Source organism: Falco biarmicus, chromosome 2 (genome assembly GCF_023638135.1).
Source record: "Falco biarmicus isolate bFalBia1 chromosome 2, bFalBia1.pri, whole genome shotgun sequence".
NCBI classification, from domain to species: domain Eukaryota; kingdom Metazoa; phylum Chordata; class Aves; order Falconiformes; family Falconidae; genus Falco; species Falco biarmicus.
Genome location: NC_079289.1, coordinates 28,187,277 through 28,203,361, shown reverse-complemented (window position 1 = coordinate 28,203,361; position 16,085 = coordinate 28,187,277). Strand labels below are relative to the sequence as shown.

The 16,085-nt window shown below is 40.4% G+C and overlaps 1 protein-coding gene across 1 annotated transcript; it reads right to left on the bottom strand.

Annotated features, from left to right (window-relative positions):
* Positions 1-1,141: 1,141 nt before the first annotated feature.
* UFM1 (ubiquitin fold modifier 1) lies at positions 1,142-12,608 on the bottom strand. Its single transcript, XM_056328747.1, has 6 exons — positions 12,496-12,608; positions 12,342-12,398; positions 11,903-11,960; positions 6,601-6,640; positions 6,142-6,174; positions 1,142-2,493 (listed from the first exon to the last, which is right to left on the bottom strand). Coding segments are annotated over exons 1-6 (258 nt in total). The 5' UTR covers positions 12,498-12,608; the 3' UTR covers positions 1,142-2,425.
* Between the last annotated feature and the right edge of the window lie 3,477 nt (positions 12,609-16,085).

Below are 16,085 nucleotides of genomic sequence, written 5' to 3'. Positions count from 1 at the left end.
AAATAATAATTTGAGAAAAATAAGACTTTCATAATATTGTATAAACCAAAAGAATTATTACATCTCTTTAAATGTTTTGGTGGGATTTTTCACATTTATGAGTCTGCCAAAATTTCTTTTCAGAGTATCTTTGTAATACAAACCAGCCATCCTTTTACAAATGTAAAATACAGGAAAAAAAAAAAAAAAAGACCTTTTAAATTGACTTCAGCAAAGCCATGACAAAGTTAATTACAAACAACAGAAGTCTTTCATTTAACACAAGTTATAACCAGAGCCAAAGACAATACAGACTCCAGGTAGAGTCAATTTCCAAAGTATGCCTTGAAGTATGGTTAGACACACCAGTACAAGTCTGAGGGTACAGCACTTTTCATAGTCTTATGACAACTCCCAAGCCCTAGGAAGTCTGGTTTTAAGTTTTAAATTTTTCCTATACAACTATGTCAAATATGACTTAACAAAATGAACTTGCGAACAAATCAACTTGAAAACATTTTTTTCAAGTACATTTTACCACTGAAGTGAAGCCTCTTTACCAAACAGATGTTCAGATTTTAGAGACAATATAGAGACAAAGGTGCAATGAACACAGAAAGCACTACAAAAACCAATTGTTGTTCCAAATAAACAAATACTTTGCATGTTACGTGATCTATTTGTAATGCAGTACGTCAAACAATGTATGCTGTGTTATTACCTAAGTAACAGTGTATGAAATGTTGGCCACCATCTAAAATTATTTTTATATAACCTTCTCCATTACATAAACATATTTTGAAACTACGATGCTCTGATATTTAGCTACGATGGCCTTTCAAAAACAATACTGCAGCTTTTAGACAGGAGAAAAAAAAAAGGCTCCTGTTTAATATATTTCTGTATCAGGTGGTTTTTCAGGTATTCATTCAAGAGATTTGCTGATAAAAATTACAAGCAATTCATTTGACTCCTAATTATATTGTGCCATTAGATTAATAAAAGCTATACACTCTGCCCTTTAAGGGCAGTGTTCTGTAGAATTCTGCATAGTAAGAATCTTTTGGCTTGAAAAGAATCTCAAAGCATGTTGATTGGAAAGTTAAAGAGCAGAGTCTTTAATTATTGCCAAAATCTAATTAAGAAGATGAGAGGAACAAAGTTTGCACTTTTTCATATAATTGTTTATTAAAAGAAAAGAAAATCCAGAATTTTACAATGAATTTTAGAGTTGGAAAATGTTTATAGTCAAATATCACTTTCAGAAGAGTTTTCCTCTATATGATCAACTTCCACCCACTCAGAAGGGCATTCTGTACTTCTGCACTGACGCATCTGAACATCTTTCTAGAGCAGAATTATTGCACAGGACAGTTGTATTTGTGACAATACTCATTTAACCAAGCACTACATTGCCCATTGTTCTTTCTGTTAAACTCAGTACGACAGAAAAAAATGCAACAGGGTTAAGATTTTGCCAAATACATTAAATCACAAAGTAGCAAAAAAAAGCAGCAATTTCTCTAATTAAATTACACAACTGATAGTTTACCCCTGGCAATTTATAAACAAGAAACATATAATCTGAACACAAACATTTCAGTGAATTCTACGCTGTTTCCCATGTAACATGCAGTAACACAACAAGGCTTTTGGAAAGAAACAGTATTAGTTTACTGAAAAAGGAATGATGTATTTGACCAGTACCTACAGACTCCCAAACAACGCTGCAATCTTTCTCAGCTGATGACACTTCACATGAGGAGATAAGGTCTCATAAATTCATTCTCTACAACTGCCTTTGACTTCACAATAGGTCAAATTAAGTTTTAACATATAGAAACCTGTATTCTCCTTTATCTAAAATACTTGCAACAATTAAATCTTACAATTACTTTGGAACATTTGGCAGTTATTTACCTATGTGAGTAATAAACCCCTGAAATTTCCCTTGTATTTGAGCTTAATACTTGAACCATGTGAAAACCGTTCCTCTTGACATGGAAGTAAATTTAGATAAAAAACAAAGGAAAAAAAAAAGAAAAAGTTTTAGCTCTCAGTAGGAACAATTTCATTATAGGAAAATCATAACATAGTTCCACAAAGGAGGCTCAACAATATCCAATATTTTAAATATCTATTGATCGTGGCTGTGTGGTCACCCTTGTGGTGTCAGTAACACCTATACAGAGAAGTCCGTCTTTCGTTCAGGCACATAACATGCAATCAGCCCATTCTTCTACTAGTCAGGGAAGAATTGGTGCACGAGTTAAAATATATTAAGAATAGAATGAATCTTTATCTCTGTTTAAAAAAAATCAAATCCTGGGAAGTCACTTTTGCTAACTTTGAAAAAGGCCAATTAATTAGTTGCATTTCAGAGTTCCAAAATAAATAGACCTTTGCTGCATGGCAATGTCACTTATTCCAAAGCTTTCACGAGATGTTAAGAACTTCCAACTCGATCTCTGGGAATAATCCGTAGATCCGAACCGTGCTTTAGAAATACATTTCCTAAACAAACGAACAAAACAAAATGTGTTACCAACTAATAAAATGAAGTGTTACTTAAACAAGCATACACATTTAAAGGATAATGTTAGGTCAAGATTTAACATCTTTGTATTAATTCCTCTAATATACCGGAAATACGTCTTTTTATGCTTCCAAGGAATTTCATCTTATCCCTCTTACTTTTAAATAAAAACACCAGACCCAAAGTCATCTAGTAAGACTTGCAAACTATATGGGCTTTTAACTTTGCAGTTCCATACTTGAATGTCTGGTTTCACTTACACGTCATAATAATTTCAAGGCCAGGAAATAAAGTTTTAGTTCTCCATAATTACCTTTTTTATCTTGCGGTCATTCATGCATAGACTCATTTTTATTTCTCTCTGGTTCAGTACTTATCTGCTTCTAAGTTCAGAACCTCAACCGTACTTTTCTTTTAGGAAGGCTCTTCACAGGTCCAAGCATAGGTCAGTCTAATTTTATCACAAAGTCTTGACCTTCCTATTTACTACTGCATAGTCTTAATCATGACAGTCTTTTCAAGAGGACATAGTATGAAAATCCTAAGTTTCTAATACTTAGATGTCTAGAATATTTTCTGTATGTATTCAGGATTGTCATTCAGGTTGCTATTTTCTTCTATTAGCTATAACATCTGAAAATGAAATCACATTGCTAGAAGTGATGCATTATTTAATTACTATACGGAACTTTTTTTAAAATTCATACTGCTATTGCATGAAAAAGACTACATGTAATTCTACAGTATCAGGTTTCAACAATATCTACCTATTCTTATACATCTTTGCACTGACTTGTAAAAGCAGAATAATTTTATTTCTCTCCCAAGCACCCCATTTCAGGGATGCAGAGTGCTCTTATAAAAAAAAAAAAAAAAAAAGACTAAGATATTTAACATTTGTTCAAATTATTAGCATACTGGAACAAAGCTACCCTTTTTTAAACTTCACATTTCTGGCACATGGATCAGGATTGAAACTGTTCTGCTTACTCAACATAACAAGTATTAGAAAGTCAGTTCAAAAGAATGTGGTATTAGAAGACATTGTTTTTAGGGATCTGCCAACACCACACACTAAAGAGATCTATAAAAACTGCTGAACATAAATCTGTCACAGCAGCGAAGCAGAAAACTAAGCTTACTCATCTAGATGAAAAGTATCCATTGCAATGGCCATCATAAAACTCCAAAATTTTATAACATGCCACAACTGTATCTCATGTAGACAGCAGTTCACCCCACCTTTCAGTCGGTTTCCATCATTGATATCACAGAGGTTTTATTAAAGTTATGGCATATTATTCCCCAAACTATCGAGGACTTAAAATTTAAATCAAGACAGGAATTAAGTGCTAAACCCAGTTTTTTCAGTTTTCATTTCCCCTTCTCCATGGAATCATGTAGCAAAAATGAGAGAAAGTCAATACTTGAGTACTTTTATTGAGAAAGGTGAAGAAATAGTGGAACAGTACAAACCCTCTGAAATATCCAAGGATTACTAAGATTTTATTCCTAATCCACCTTATTTTGGGAAGTTTTTGAACTGTTCAATCTAGAGGAACTTTAGTAGATGCTGGGGGGTGGGGGGGGAGTAGAAGGGAAAAAAAATACATCTTACTCCACCAGGTTTCTGAGGTACCAATTAAAAAGGCTGAACATAAGCTTATATCTAAATTGTGTATGTTTCCCTGTAAAGTGAGAAAGGATCTTGGTCTGGGTGTTGCATTTGGTGGTTTAGTGTAGGTTGGATTTTGGTTGTTTTGGTGCCATATGAGATGCTGCCACGTTACTACTGAAAAATTCCTCAACATTTATAAGAACTTAGGAGAGGTAAAGCAAATCAATTGGAGATGTGAATTCAACATGCATAGCTGCAAGGCTCATTTCACTGGTGCCCAGTGACAGGATAAGGGACAGTGGGCACAAACTGCAACACAAGAAGTTCCTTCTGAATACGAGGAAGAACTTCTTTGCTTTGAGGGTGACAGAGCACTGGAGCAGGTGCTCAGACAGGTGTGGAGTCTCCTTCTCTGGGGACATCTGAAACCCACCTGGACACGACTCTGTGCAAGCTGCTCTAGGAGAGCCTGCTTTAGCAGAGGGTTGGAATAGACGATCTCCAGAGGTCCCTTCTAACCCTGACCGTTCTGTGATTCTGTGACACCTTAACTTAGGCAACTGACTCTACTCATGTTGCCCAAGTATTCTTGAGTGGTCATGTGCAAACGTGGCTTTACACGAGGGTGACGATCTAGTAGCTAAACTAAACCACTAGTTTTATTATATATTTTTAATAATACTTGGTCAATGGATCATGACGAGAACTGCACCAGCTGAGGAGTCCACCTGAGGCAGTACACCTGGCAAACCATAATCCAGGTGTCCTAAGACAAGTTCGGGAAGGACAGAAACTTCAAGTGGAGCAGGAAGCCAAACACTCACTTGATTTTAATTTTCAAATTTTGTTGATGCAATCACAGACCTCAGAAATGGGTCACTACACTTAAATGGTTCCTTTTACAGCTCCAAGAAGTTCCCCAGACTAATGTCAAGCAAGTGCTCTTCTAACCATAAGTTACTACTATTCACTATAGTTAAGTATGCTGATAATACTTTGCTTTCTTATTGTCTCTTTAGATCTGAAAAAAAATATGGTGTGGTATCTTCAATAATGACTGGCACACAGAAGGAACAAGTGAATGAGATCTGGCAGAGATTTCATGCAAAAACCAGAGAAGCAGCAAGTCTCCATCAATTGTTCATCATGTTTGCAAGCAGGACTAAAATTAGATTCACAGTTTTCACGGGATGACTGGGTTCTACAAGCACCAAAGCCATTTTTGTTATTTCTTAGCAGAAAGTTACGAACATTTCTTCCCTAAGATACTCCACTGTTAACTCATCTCAAATGGGTTGAGATTAAATTACTGTAATTATTTCTTGTATAGTACAGCTTTCAAGAACAAGTCCACAGAAGCTTGCTTCCAGACAACAAATCGTTATTAGTACAATTCACCATCTGTACGATGTTTCCATGTGTTTCAGGAGGTGATGGGGAAAAGCTTTACATTTTTCTGTGACAGAGAAACTTCTGTCTCATAACAAGCCTTCACAGTTAAAATCAGAGATTTCTCACATGGAACCCCTTGGTGAGAACGAGGGGGCTGTCAGCAAGAAGATCCCCTCTTCTTGAAAACACGTTTTCCAAAGCACGTACAGTTCTTGCTCTAAACCTGAGTATTACTTTTTTAAATATACCCCAGGAGAAGTGCCGCTAAAATAGCAACTACTACTGAACAAGGTATAGTGGGGGAAAAATACAGCTATTACTTGTTATTTCATGTAATACAGTATTGCTTTTTCAAACTGCACACTAAATAACTAAGCTCTAAAGATCAGAAGTGCCTTATTTTTTCACAGACCTAAATAAACAAAATGCTGAACAACAGTTCTGTGGATTTAACCTTCTACACACTACACTGACTGTAGTTGAAAACTACCAGGTAATGCTTCTCCCATTTAAGAAATAAAAACTTAAAATATAAATCAAACCCGAGTGCTCTGCAATAGTTTAAAAGAAAAATAACTGAGGTTTTTAATACTGGGCTCCATAAATAATAACTTACCCGCAGTCTGCGCAGGGTTTATTCCTATACCATCTAGAAAAAAAAATTTAAAAAAGGAGAGAAAAAAAAGAGGGGAAGACGAAATAGGTATATTACAATTTACTATATTAAACCTACAGCTTAAAAAATATAGTATACCAACAAGATTAGTTATTACATCAGGTCTTCATGCAGCTATTTCCTACAACCAAAACCAGCCTTTTCAAAGAAGCTAACAAGAAACATTCAGCACAGAAAATCCAACGTATATATTTGGACAAAATCAAATTAATTATATTAGTGGTTTAATACCTTCATCCCATGCACAAACAATTTAAATACTGCTGCAATATTATCAAATTCAGTCTGAAGTCTTAGAGGTTGTGAAAGAAAAGACACTTCAGCTTTTATAAATACCCCTTCACTCAAACAACAATAAAAATCCCCTGTTTTATACAAAAATATAAACTATATTCTTACCATTTGTTATAATGGCACTCGTTGCTGCAGGAACTTTGAACTAAATGGAATGAGTAGGACAAAATAACAAGAGAGACATAGTTAAAGCAGAAAATATATCGGGAATATTCAAAGCAATTAAAATTTTAGCTGGTTCAGGTACAGGAAATTGAGAAGATTCCCCTCCGATTTACAGATATAGCAAAATGAAGATTTAAAGTGAAAGTTGATTAGACACCTCAACAGAGAATGCAAAATTTGCAGTACTGAACAACTAATGAAATCCAATTATTACTCATTGGATAAAACATAAAAGTTAAGCATCTGCACAGTTAAGAAACAACAGCTCTTGTGATACTACATAAAGGAATACCTAAAACATATAAGGAAATGAACTCTAAGAAGCATATCTGTTATGTCTAACAGGAATTAAACAAGAATTAACTTGAGCTAATCTTGGTTAATTATGACCAATTCCCTAGTTTTCTTTCTGGTTCTGTTAGGTTCTCCAACTGCAATGGTCCAAGAGATGAGTTCACTCCAGGACTTGCTTACAAAAGGAAGCTCTAACAGCACTGCATCAGACCTGGCTCCCTCCTCAGATTTCTGACACCAAAGCTTAAGCAGGCTTTGTACCCTCAGTCACTACCATGTGTCTCTGCAGTACCCCACCTCCACGTGCATCATATGAGATCAGTTTTCTAATATGAAAAGCCCCGCTCAGGTAGGATTGCATTACATACAGGCTTCAAACTGTTTCAGAAGATCTGAATTGAAATGGGGAAGCCAAAAATTATCATTTGTCAGGACTAGAGGAAGTCAGGCAGGGCCAGAGAAAAATCCTGCACTATGTAATGTGGTTGGACCACAGAGGACAGAAAGGGTGAGGTGGGCACAAGTCAATCAGTGCTACTTGGTGTGAGGACCAAAGGTTGTTCCTCAGGCTTCATTTACTTAGACAATGAACAACCCCTAAGGTAGAAGACTGGTGTTTCAGCAACAAGCAAGCATCAACAAAACCTCCTCACAAAGCACTTCCTCCTCCTCTATATATTGCTTAAGAAAAAGGGTGGCTAACTAGGAAAGCTAACACTGAGCGCTTCCCTGGAAGAACTGTGGAACTCTCCCATCGGCTAAACAAGTCACTTCAGCCATGCCTTTCAATGGCATTCCCTAGTTGTGCTTTCCCTGTTTTCCAATTGCTCAGCTTAAGATTCCCAGGTTTGATTTGCAGAAACACTATGCATTAACAGCAACTGCTAAAACTCAAAAAAACCCATGTTTGAACACAGTACTTAATCATCAATATACTGAAACCCTGGCTCTTTTTATCTCCAGACATACAAAATTGGCAGAACTTTTTTAACCTTATTCTCTCATAGCCTTTTATCCATAGGAGGTAAATCACGTCACCTCCTCATCTTGCAGCATGAAATGAAAACATTAATTTCTGGAAAAGGTAGGTTAGATACCAGTGTCATTACAGAAAGGCCATGAGGAAAGTAACAATTCGTTTTGAGAGCAAGATTTGAATAGTAAAGTTGACAAAATAGGAGCTACATATTTTACTGCAAGAATGTAAAAAATAATCTTCCATCTCCTAACAGCTAATGTATACACATATCACATGCTGAAGCAAGCAAGCCTTCTTTCTCAAGTTCACGGACTTCGGGAATCTTCACTTAGCAGTCTAAGGAGAAATCTTTTAACAGGTTTGGGTTTTGTGTTGGGATTATTTTTTAATTTTTTTTGCATAATAGGAGAAAATGAATTTATAAGGTTGGAACAATGGGACTGTCAATCATATGAAGTTCTGCCTCCTGGAATGAGCATCTCAAATTTGAAAATTAAAAAAACACATAAAAACTTGAACAAGCAACAAATATATGTTTAACTTAGTATTACATTACTTTTCGACAAGCAGCTAAGTGATACCACGGATCTTTCCTAAATCACCTGGAAAAACCCAAAAAACATAACTTCTAGAATTTTGAGTGCTTCTTCTCATTTCTTCTGTGTCTCTTCTGATACAGAACAATGCATGAAATGGAAGGATCATTCACAGGAGGATGGATGTCTTCACTCATTTTGTGTCATTTTGCTTTTCAGTAAAGAATCTATCTGATGCTGATATACTAGGTACACGAGAATTGTGTGGCAACCAGTCAGCAAAGCACTAGTTAAGATTCTCATTCTCTTACTGCTTCATATTGTATTGTGTTAGAAAGGAATAAAACACTTTGTTCTCTTAGCCCAAAATACTGGCCCAAACAGCAATAGTTGTCAGCTATACACTCAGCACATGAAAATCATCACAAGTTAATACAGAAAGGGAAACCACCGCTGGAAATAATTACACATAATTCAGTGCAGTATGGTTCACTATTTAAATCAAAAATTCTTCCTGTGGCTGTTAAGCATACGTTTCCAATGCTGAAAATACACCAGCTTTCCTTGACGCAAAGTCAAATGGATACTCAAGCAGCAAAGTTCTGTATTCATTAGATAATCCCTGGTTTGCTTTGGAATCAAGTTAGGTAACATCCAGCCCCAAACTCACACACTTTAAAGTAAGGGATTATTTGCTTTAAAAACATTATAAATTGATAACTGAGGCTACTACACAACTTATTTTCTCCACTGCTAGGAAATACATTTGTCAATATCTACATTCAAACTATAAGATGACAATCTCACTTTTTACAATGATGACAAAAATCCTCTATAGTAATAAGCTCATCTACTTTTTGCACAATGAATAACAAATAAGCGCATTAAACCATAATGTTTTAGTACCAATCTATCAAGAGTAACACTAGAACAACAGAACAGTTTCAAAAATATACATGAAAGAATAAAATTTAACTTTATTTAATGGAAATGGATGATTAATTTAGTAATAAAAATTCCACAAATATAAGAGGTTTTTTCTAAGTATTGTGCATAGGTATACCTGAGATATGTACCAAGCAGCTCCAACAGATTAAAGAAAAAACCGATAGATACCACACATTGCAAATCACAATACTGTCATAATAAATTGTGACAAATGTGGAAAGAATTATAAATCGATAAAAACTAACAGCAGTGTTTCTAATACTCTACGTATTAATTTACATTTTTTATATATAGCCTGTAAGACAAACATAGAAATAAAAACTAAACCAAGGGTTAGATTTGCATTATCCAAATCACCACTGCTAAATGTATATATTGGGAAGAACTGCGACTGCTACAAACGATGGAGACTTCCTGAGATGTCCCCATTTAATGATCCAGTTTGTTTTCTTACTTCCAGCTCTGCCAATCATGAATTATGTACAATGTACAACTTTCACATGTTATGGAATATGCTAGAGATGAAAAAAAAAAAAGTTATGTATTTCAGTTATTTCCAAGGGCGGGGGGGGGGGGGGGGGGGGGGGGGGAAGCACACTCTTGTGCAATGAAAGTAATTCAGAAAACTTTACTTGGAAAAAACGTAAACTTTTCACAAGCACCCTGACTGAAACTTGATAGATAAAAAGATGACCATTCTACATCATAGCTACAGTTCAACTCATTCCAGGGAAATTCTAGTTATGACTTGGTGAGCTTTAAGACTCTGAAAAACGACTCAGTAGAAACTTGCTTAGGCTAAACAGCCGAACCTTAAATCCTTCTCTGCCCCAAGAGCTTTAATCACTGACAGGATAACGAACTTCCCCTGGAGACTAACTAACAATTTTGTCCAAAGCCCAGGGCTACAGTTTCATCTTTCCCTTGTATATTTCATAAGGTACTGTAAAACCAATATCCGAATCACAACACACAACATAAAATTAAACTATGCAGTTCAAGGAACAAAACACATTTGTGTAAGACAAATTTTTTTTCTCTCATTCTTTTCAATGCCAGTTCACAAAGGATCAAGGAGATTCATTCACGGAGAAGGGTCTGGTCTCATTGAAATGTAAAAAGCTTCAGTGCTGATCCAGAGTGGTCTGTGGTCAAACAGCAAAACTCCCTTGGACACTCCCAGTGGCAACTCACATACACTAAAATAATGGCTTGCTAAACCTGAATATACAAGTAATTAATTATTCTCTAAATCCATTTCACAGAGGACCTTATCACCAGCGATCACGGTTCCACGAGTAGGTAAAGTTAACATGTTTGATAGCAACCCTTCCCACCAGAAGTGGCCCCTCACTCTTGGTGTCTCCAACTACTCGGTCCCACTCTAACGTTTCGTGGTCCCTCATACTAGCCTATTAAGACTTTTCAGTCTAGGTGTCTACATAATGGGTTGCGTGGGCACAGTTGCCTTAGTTCAGATTAAAAATAGCCAGGGAAAAAAAAACGTAAAAAAAGTAATTAAATCAGCAAATGTCTTTAACAGCGCTTATCATTCTGTGTATTGTTCTGTTCAAGTAAAGGTACAAACAATTCACAACCTCCCCCAAAAAACTGTGCTTCCACTAAGAACTTCTGTCATAGTGCTGTAACACTAACAACCAAAGGAGACTCAAGACATGGAGTCCATTATCCTTCCTAACAATTCCATGCTTGCCAAGTTTTCCTGAAGAGACAGAAGGGGAATTGCAAGAACAGACTCTCAGCTGAATCGGTTTGCTGATTAGATGAAAAAAGACATCATGCTTTCGAGCACTTTATTTTACTGTTTACACCCAGATGAACATCTCTCAATCTTCGTATGCTTAATTTGAAACAAACAGGATGCACCTCTTCAAATGCATTCTACAGGCAATTCAGGCACCCAATGGTTTTGGATTCCATGTGAAAAACTAAACACTCAGCAGCCAAAGAACACATTACCAATGCCTTATTCACTTAAGTTTGTTTTCTCAACCTAGCCCGTATGTCTATTTTCAACACCTTCTCTAATCAAAGACAGTGTCTTCCAAACTTCAGGGATTACTGCAACTGAATGTGAGAACAGTTTAAAACTTCCTGAATAATTCTAAAAATTTTCTAGATATTTTATGTAATTTAAAGTATTAAGTATTCAATACTGGTACCTTTTAATTATGTCCACTGTCACAAATTTTTACATTACTGATATTTAATGGTTTAATTGAATTGCAAAGAAGAACGGGAAGTGTGTCAATGTCTGCTGTTGATGTGTAAATTGTGCAAGAATTGCTAATTTTAGGATTCTGAAAGTTTTGGCAGGCCCCACTGACAGTGGTAAAGCCTGTGTTTGCGTGTCTAATGAGAGCATTCTCTGCACTGAATTAACCATTACATTTTAGAATTTAAAAGTTTTTGTTTTCAGGAATGTTGAAAAAGTTGAAAAACAGTATCATCTGTTTTTACTTACTTCTTCTGCAGCAAACTTCAAGACAGCTGTGAAAGGGGTACTTTCAGGCACACTTAACCTGAAATTACAATTTAAGCATATACGTGACTGCCAAGACAAACGGAAAAGCAACTTTATTTGCTATTAAACCAATTAAAACTTCACTTTTACCAACGGTAATCCTCTTGCCAAAAGCGTGCGTGTATTATTTAAGGTCTAGATCAAAACCTAAGTCAGACCGGGCAGCAGAAAAATGTAGAAGAGCCCTGACAGGGGAATTAACAACAGAAACCCGCCTTTCGTTCCACAAGGAACGGCAGAAACGGCCTTTCCCACCGGCGCGGAGGCCCTGGCAGCGTGCCGGTGGGAAGCCACCCGGCCCAGGAGCCCGGCGCTGGCCCCGCGGCCGCCCCGCCCGACACGGCCGCCCCGCCGGGCCCCGGCCCGCCGCACCACTCACACTTTGTAGGGCAGCCGCGGGTCCGAGGTCAGCGTCACTTTAAAGGTTACCTTCGACCTGGGGAGAGCGAGGGGAAGGCACCGGGTTAGGGCTGGGGAGGAGTGGGGCCGGGGGCAGGAGCAGGAGGGGGCCGCGGGGCCGCTCGCTCACTCACATGATGCAGCCGAGCGCCGCGCCGCTCCCCGCCGACACGTCACCCGGCGCCCGAGGGGCCTTCGCGGCCCCTTCCGCCTCCTGCGCTGCCCGCCGCGCGCCTGCCCGCCGCGCCGCGCCAGCCCTGCCCCGCCGGCCGCCGCGGGGGAGCCAGCGGGGTGCTCTGCCCTGGCGCCCGGCTACCGCGGCGAGGGCAGGCGCTGAGGGGCGGGCGAGGCGCGCTGCGCGGCGGCGGGCAGCATTTCTGATGAGGCAGTGGCTCCGGCTGTTCCGCGGCCGCCGTAGGACCCGGCTCCTGGGAGCCCCGCGGTTCCGCGGGCGCGGAGGGGGAGGGGGAGCGGGCCGGGCGGCGCGGAGGGTGCGGCGGCGGGACCTGCGGGCACCTGCGCGCCTCGCACCGGGCCCGGGACCGTTACACTGACGGAGCCGCCGCGTTTTGAACAGGCGCCAGCAGCGGACTGCTGGGGGTGGGGGCGTGTGTGTCTAAAAACATGGGAACATACACGGGTAATGCACGGGGGTGCGAGTGGGCGGGTCATCGCTGGGTTTGGTTACCTGAGGTTTTGAGCCCCTCCCCTCAAACTGAAATGTTCTGCCAGTGCTTGCTGAAGTTATGCAAGGGATGAAGGATGCAAATACACACGATTCCCACCCCCTTAATACTCATCATCGTTGTCATCTTCCTTACGGGGAGCTAGCGGCGTAGCTTTGCTTGGATACTGTTGGATACTTTTAAGGCAGAAGAACAGCGGTTTCTGGTTCTGTTCATCTATGACTACTGGCAAGCAAACTTCTAAAGACTAAATAAGGTTGCATGGAAACACAAAGTAATTTTGGTCTTTAAAGTTTCTTTACCTGTTAATACAGATGATGATAAGTTTCCAGTTCTGGGTATGTCAGTATTACCATGGTAGAAAATATTTTGACAGACTGCTTTCATGTTTTCTGCAGTCTCTACTGTCCGCAGGAAGGACAGCTTTCGCTGTAGGCTGAGGTGCTAACACACACTGCTTGCCAGACTGGTCATGGCAAAGCATGTTGTGTTCACTTTAATTGGAGGTCTCATTAGGGTTAATGTGCCATACAAAAGGCAGTTGACACATTGGAGTCACTAACCTCTTACCTAAGGACTGGCTTAGTGCCCAGCCATGAAATTCAGTTTTTCATCCTGATGTTGCTCTTACTTGAACATAGACAAAACTGAAAAAATAATAAATCAGTAAAGAACAAGGAGAAGAAATTCACTAGCAGCTTCTGCAACAGCATTAATATTTCCTTATCTCCAGTGTTTATGTTACTGTGTCTGCCTTTCACAACTATATCTCACTGGTGGCTCATGCTCATTTTGTAAACAGCTAGTGATGTCATGGTTTTTTCATCCCCCTGCTTCTAAAAGGTCACACCTTAAGTTTGAAATAATTAATTGTAATCTCTTGAGTACATAACCTTGGATTTTTGTGTGGCTGCATGTCATCGTGTATTTATTCTTTCCGTCTTCAAAATCAGTTATTTTCGTATGGTGTTATGTCTTTAGTTTATACAACTATCATGTGCAGCTTTCATTTATGCATTCATTGCTGTTTTCTGTGCTGTGGTTATTAATACAGATGTGAAATAAAATTTTGACATAATTTTAGAACTTCTTTTCTTGCCTTGAAGTCCAAGGACTTCCCCCTCTGAGGAAATAAGCACACCCAAATCTTCATGCTGTTGAAGCTGGACTGCTTTTAGTACCCAAATTACTTGGGGAAATCTGTTTTGAACATACTTCTGCTATAATGCTGAGAATGGTCTAAATGCAGGCCTGGGTGGTCCTGTGTAGTAGTCACATGATCTCATCCTCTGCCAGGCAGAGGAACCAACACTTGTGACCAGGTAGAGAATCAGTTCAGGGAACTGATTTGGCAAAACCCCAAAATTTTCCGTTTAGATGGTTTTCATCTGATCCGCATCCTAAACCAGCAACAAAGGAGATGAGATTGGCAGTGATACCGCACTGCACCTTAGGTAAACTTAAGACACTGTGGGCCTGTATCCTGAGCAGGCATCAAGAGTCTGATGGTATCCTTATTTGATGGTAACGTCAGGGTGTGGTGGGTTGACCCTGGCTGGATACCAGGTGCCCACCAAAGCTGCTCTGTCACTCCCCTCCTCAGCTGCGCAGGGGAGAGAAAACACAATGAAAGGCTCGTGGGCAGAGAAAAGAACAGGGAGAGATCACTCACCAATTACTGTCACGTGCAAAACTAGACTTGAGGAAATGTTTAATTTATTACCGATCAAATCAGAGTAGGCTTATGAGAAATAAAAGCAAATCTTAAAAGGACCTTCCCCTACCCCTACCTTCTTCCCAGGCTTCACTATACTCCTGATTTTCACTACCTCCTCCCTGCCAGCAGTGCAGGCGGACAGAGAGTGGGGGTTGCCGTCAGTTTATCAATCACACGCTGTTTCTGCTTCACCTTCCTCCTCAGGGGAGAACTCCTGACACTCTTCCCTGCCCCAGCGTGGGGTCCCTCCCACAGGAGACAGTCCTCCTCAAACTTCTCCAGCGTGGGTCCTTCCCACGGGCTGCAGTCCTCACACCCTGCCCCAGCCGGGTCCCCCCACGGGTGCCGTCCTTCAGGCACAGCCGGCTCCAGCCTGGGTCCCCCCGAGGTCCCCAGCCCCGCCAGCAAACCTGCCCCAGCCCGGGCTCCTCTCCCCGCGGGGCCACAGGCCCTGCCAGGAGCTGCTCCAGCGTGGGCTGCCCACGGGTCACAGCCTCCCTCGGGCACCCACCTGCTCCGGCGTGGGGCCTCCAGGGGCTGCCGGTGGGGATCTGCTCCTCCGTGGGCCTCCCCGGGCTGAGGGGGACAGCCTGCCTCAGCGTGGGCTTCACCGCGGGCTGGGGGGAACCTCTGCTCCGGGCCTGGAGCCCCCTGCCCCTCCTGCCTGCCATGGCGGCTGCGGGGATGTGCCTCTCGTGCGTTCTCGCTCTTCTCTGGCTGAAGTTGTTGGGATTTTTTCCCCCTTTTCCTAAATACGCTATCCCAGAGGTGCTACCACCATCGCTGATGGGCTCGGCCTTGGCCAGCGGTGGGTCCCTCTGGGAGCTGGCTGGCACTGGCTCTGTGGGACACAGGGGAAGCTTCTAGCAGCTTCTCATAGAAGCCACCCCTGTAGCCCCCCCCCAGCTACCAAAAGCTTGCCATGCAAACCCAATACACAGGGTCAGGATCTTTGAATGTAGATTAAGGAATCCGACTGATTTCATAAAAATGAGACCTCTCCAGTGCTGGAAATGTATAATTTTACTATGCTGTCTAAACCTTATTGGAAAGCTAGCAGGGTTGATTTTTTTTCCTGAGAATTTACAATGAATAAAGGAAGGAGAATATGCATGATTTTTCTCTTTCACCTGGGAGAGTTAATAAGACTTGGTGTCCCATTTGCAAACAAGCCAGGGAGGGATTAGAGGTGATTGCATCTCACTAATGGGTTCATACACAACAACGTTCTCCTCAGCTCCAGAAATACTGGTCTGTTCCCAACAAAGTCTTCCCTCCTTTCCCTGCAAGTGAAACCAGAGAAAAAACTGGTGTTCTTCAT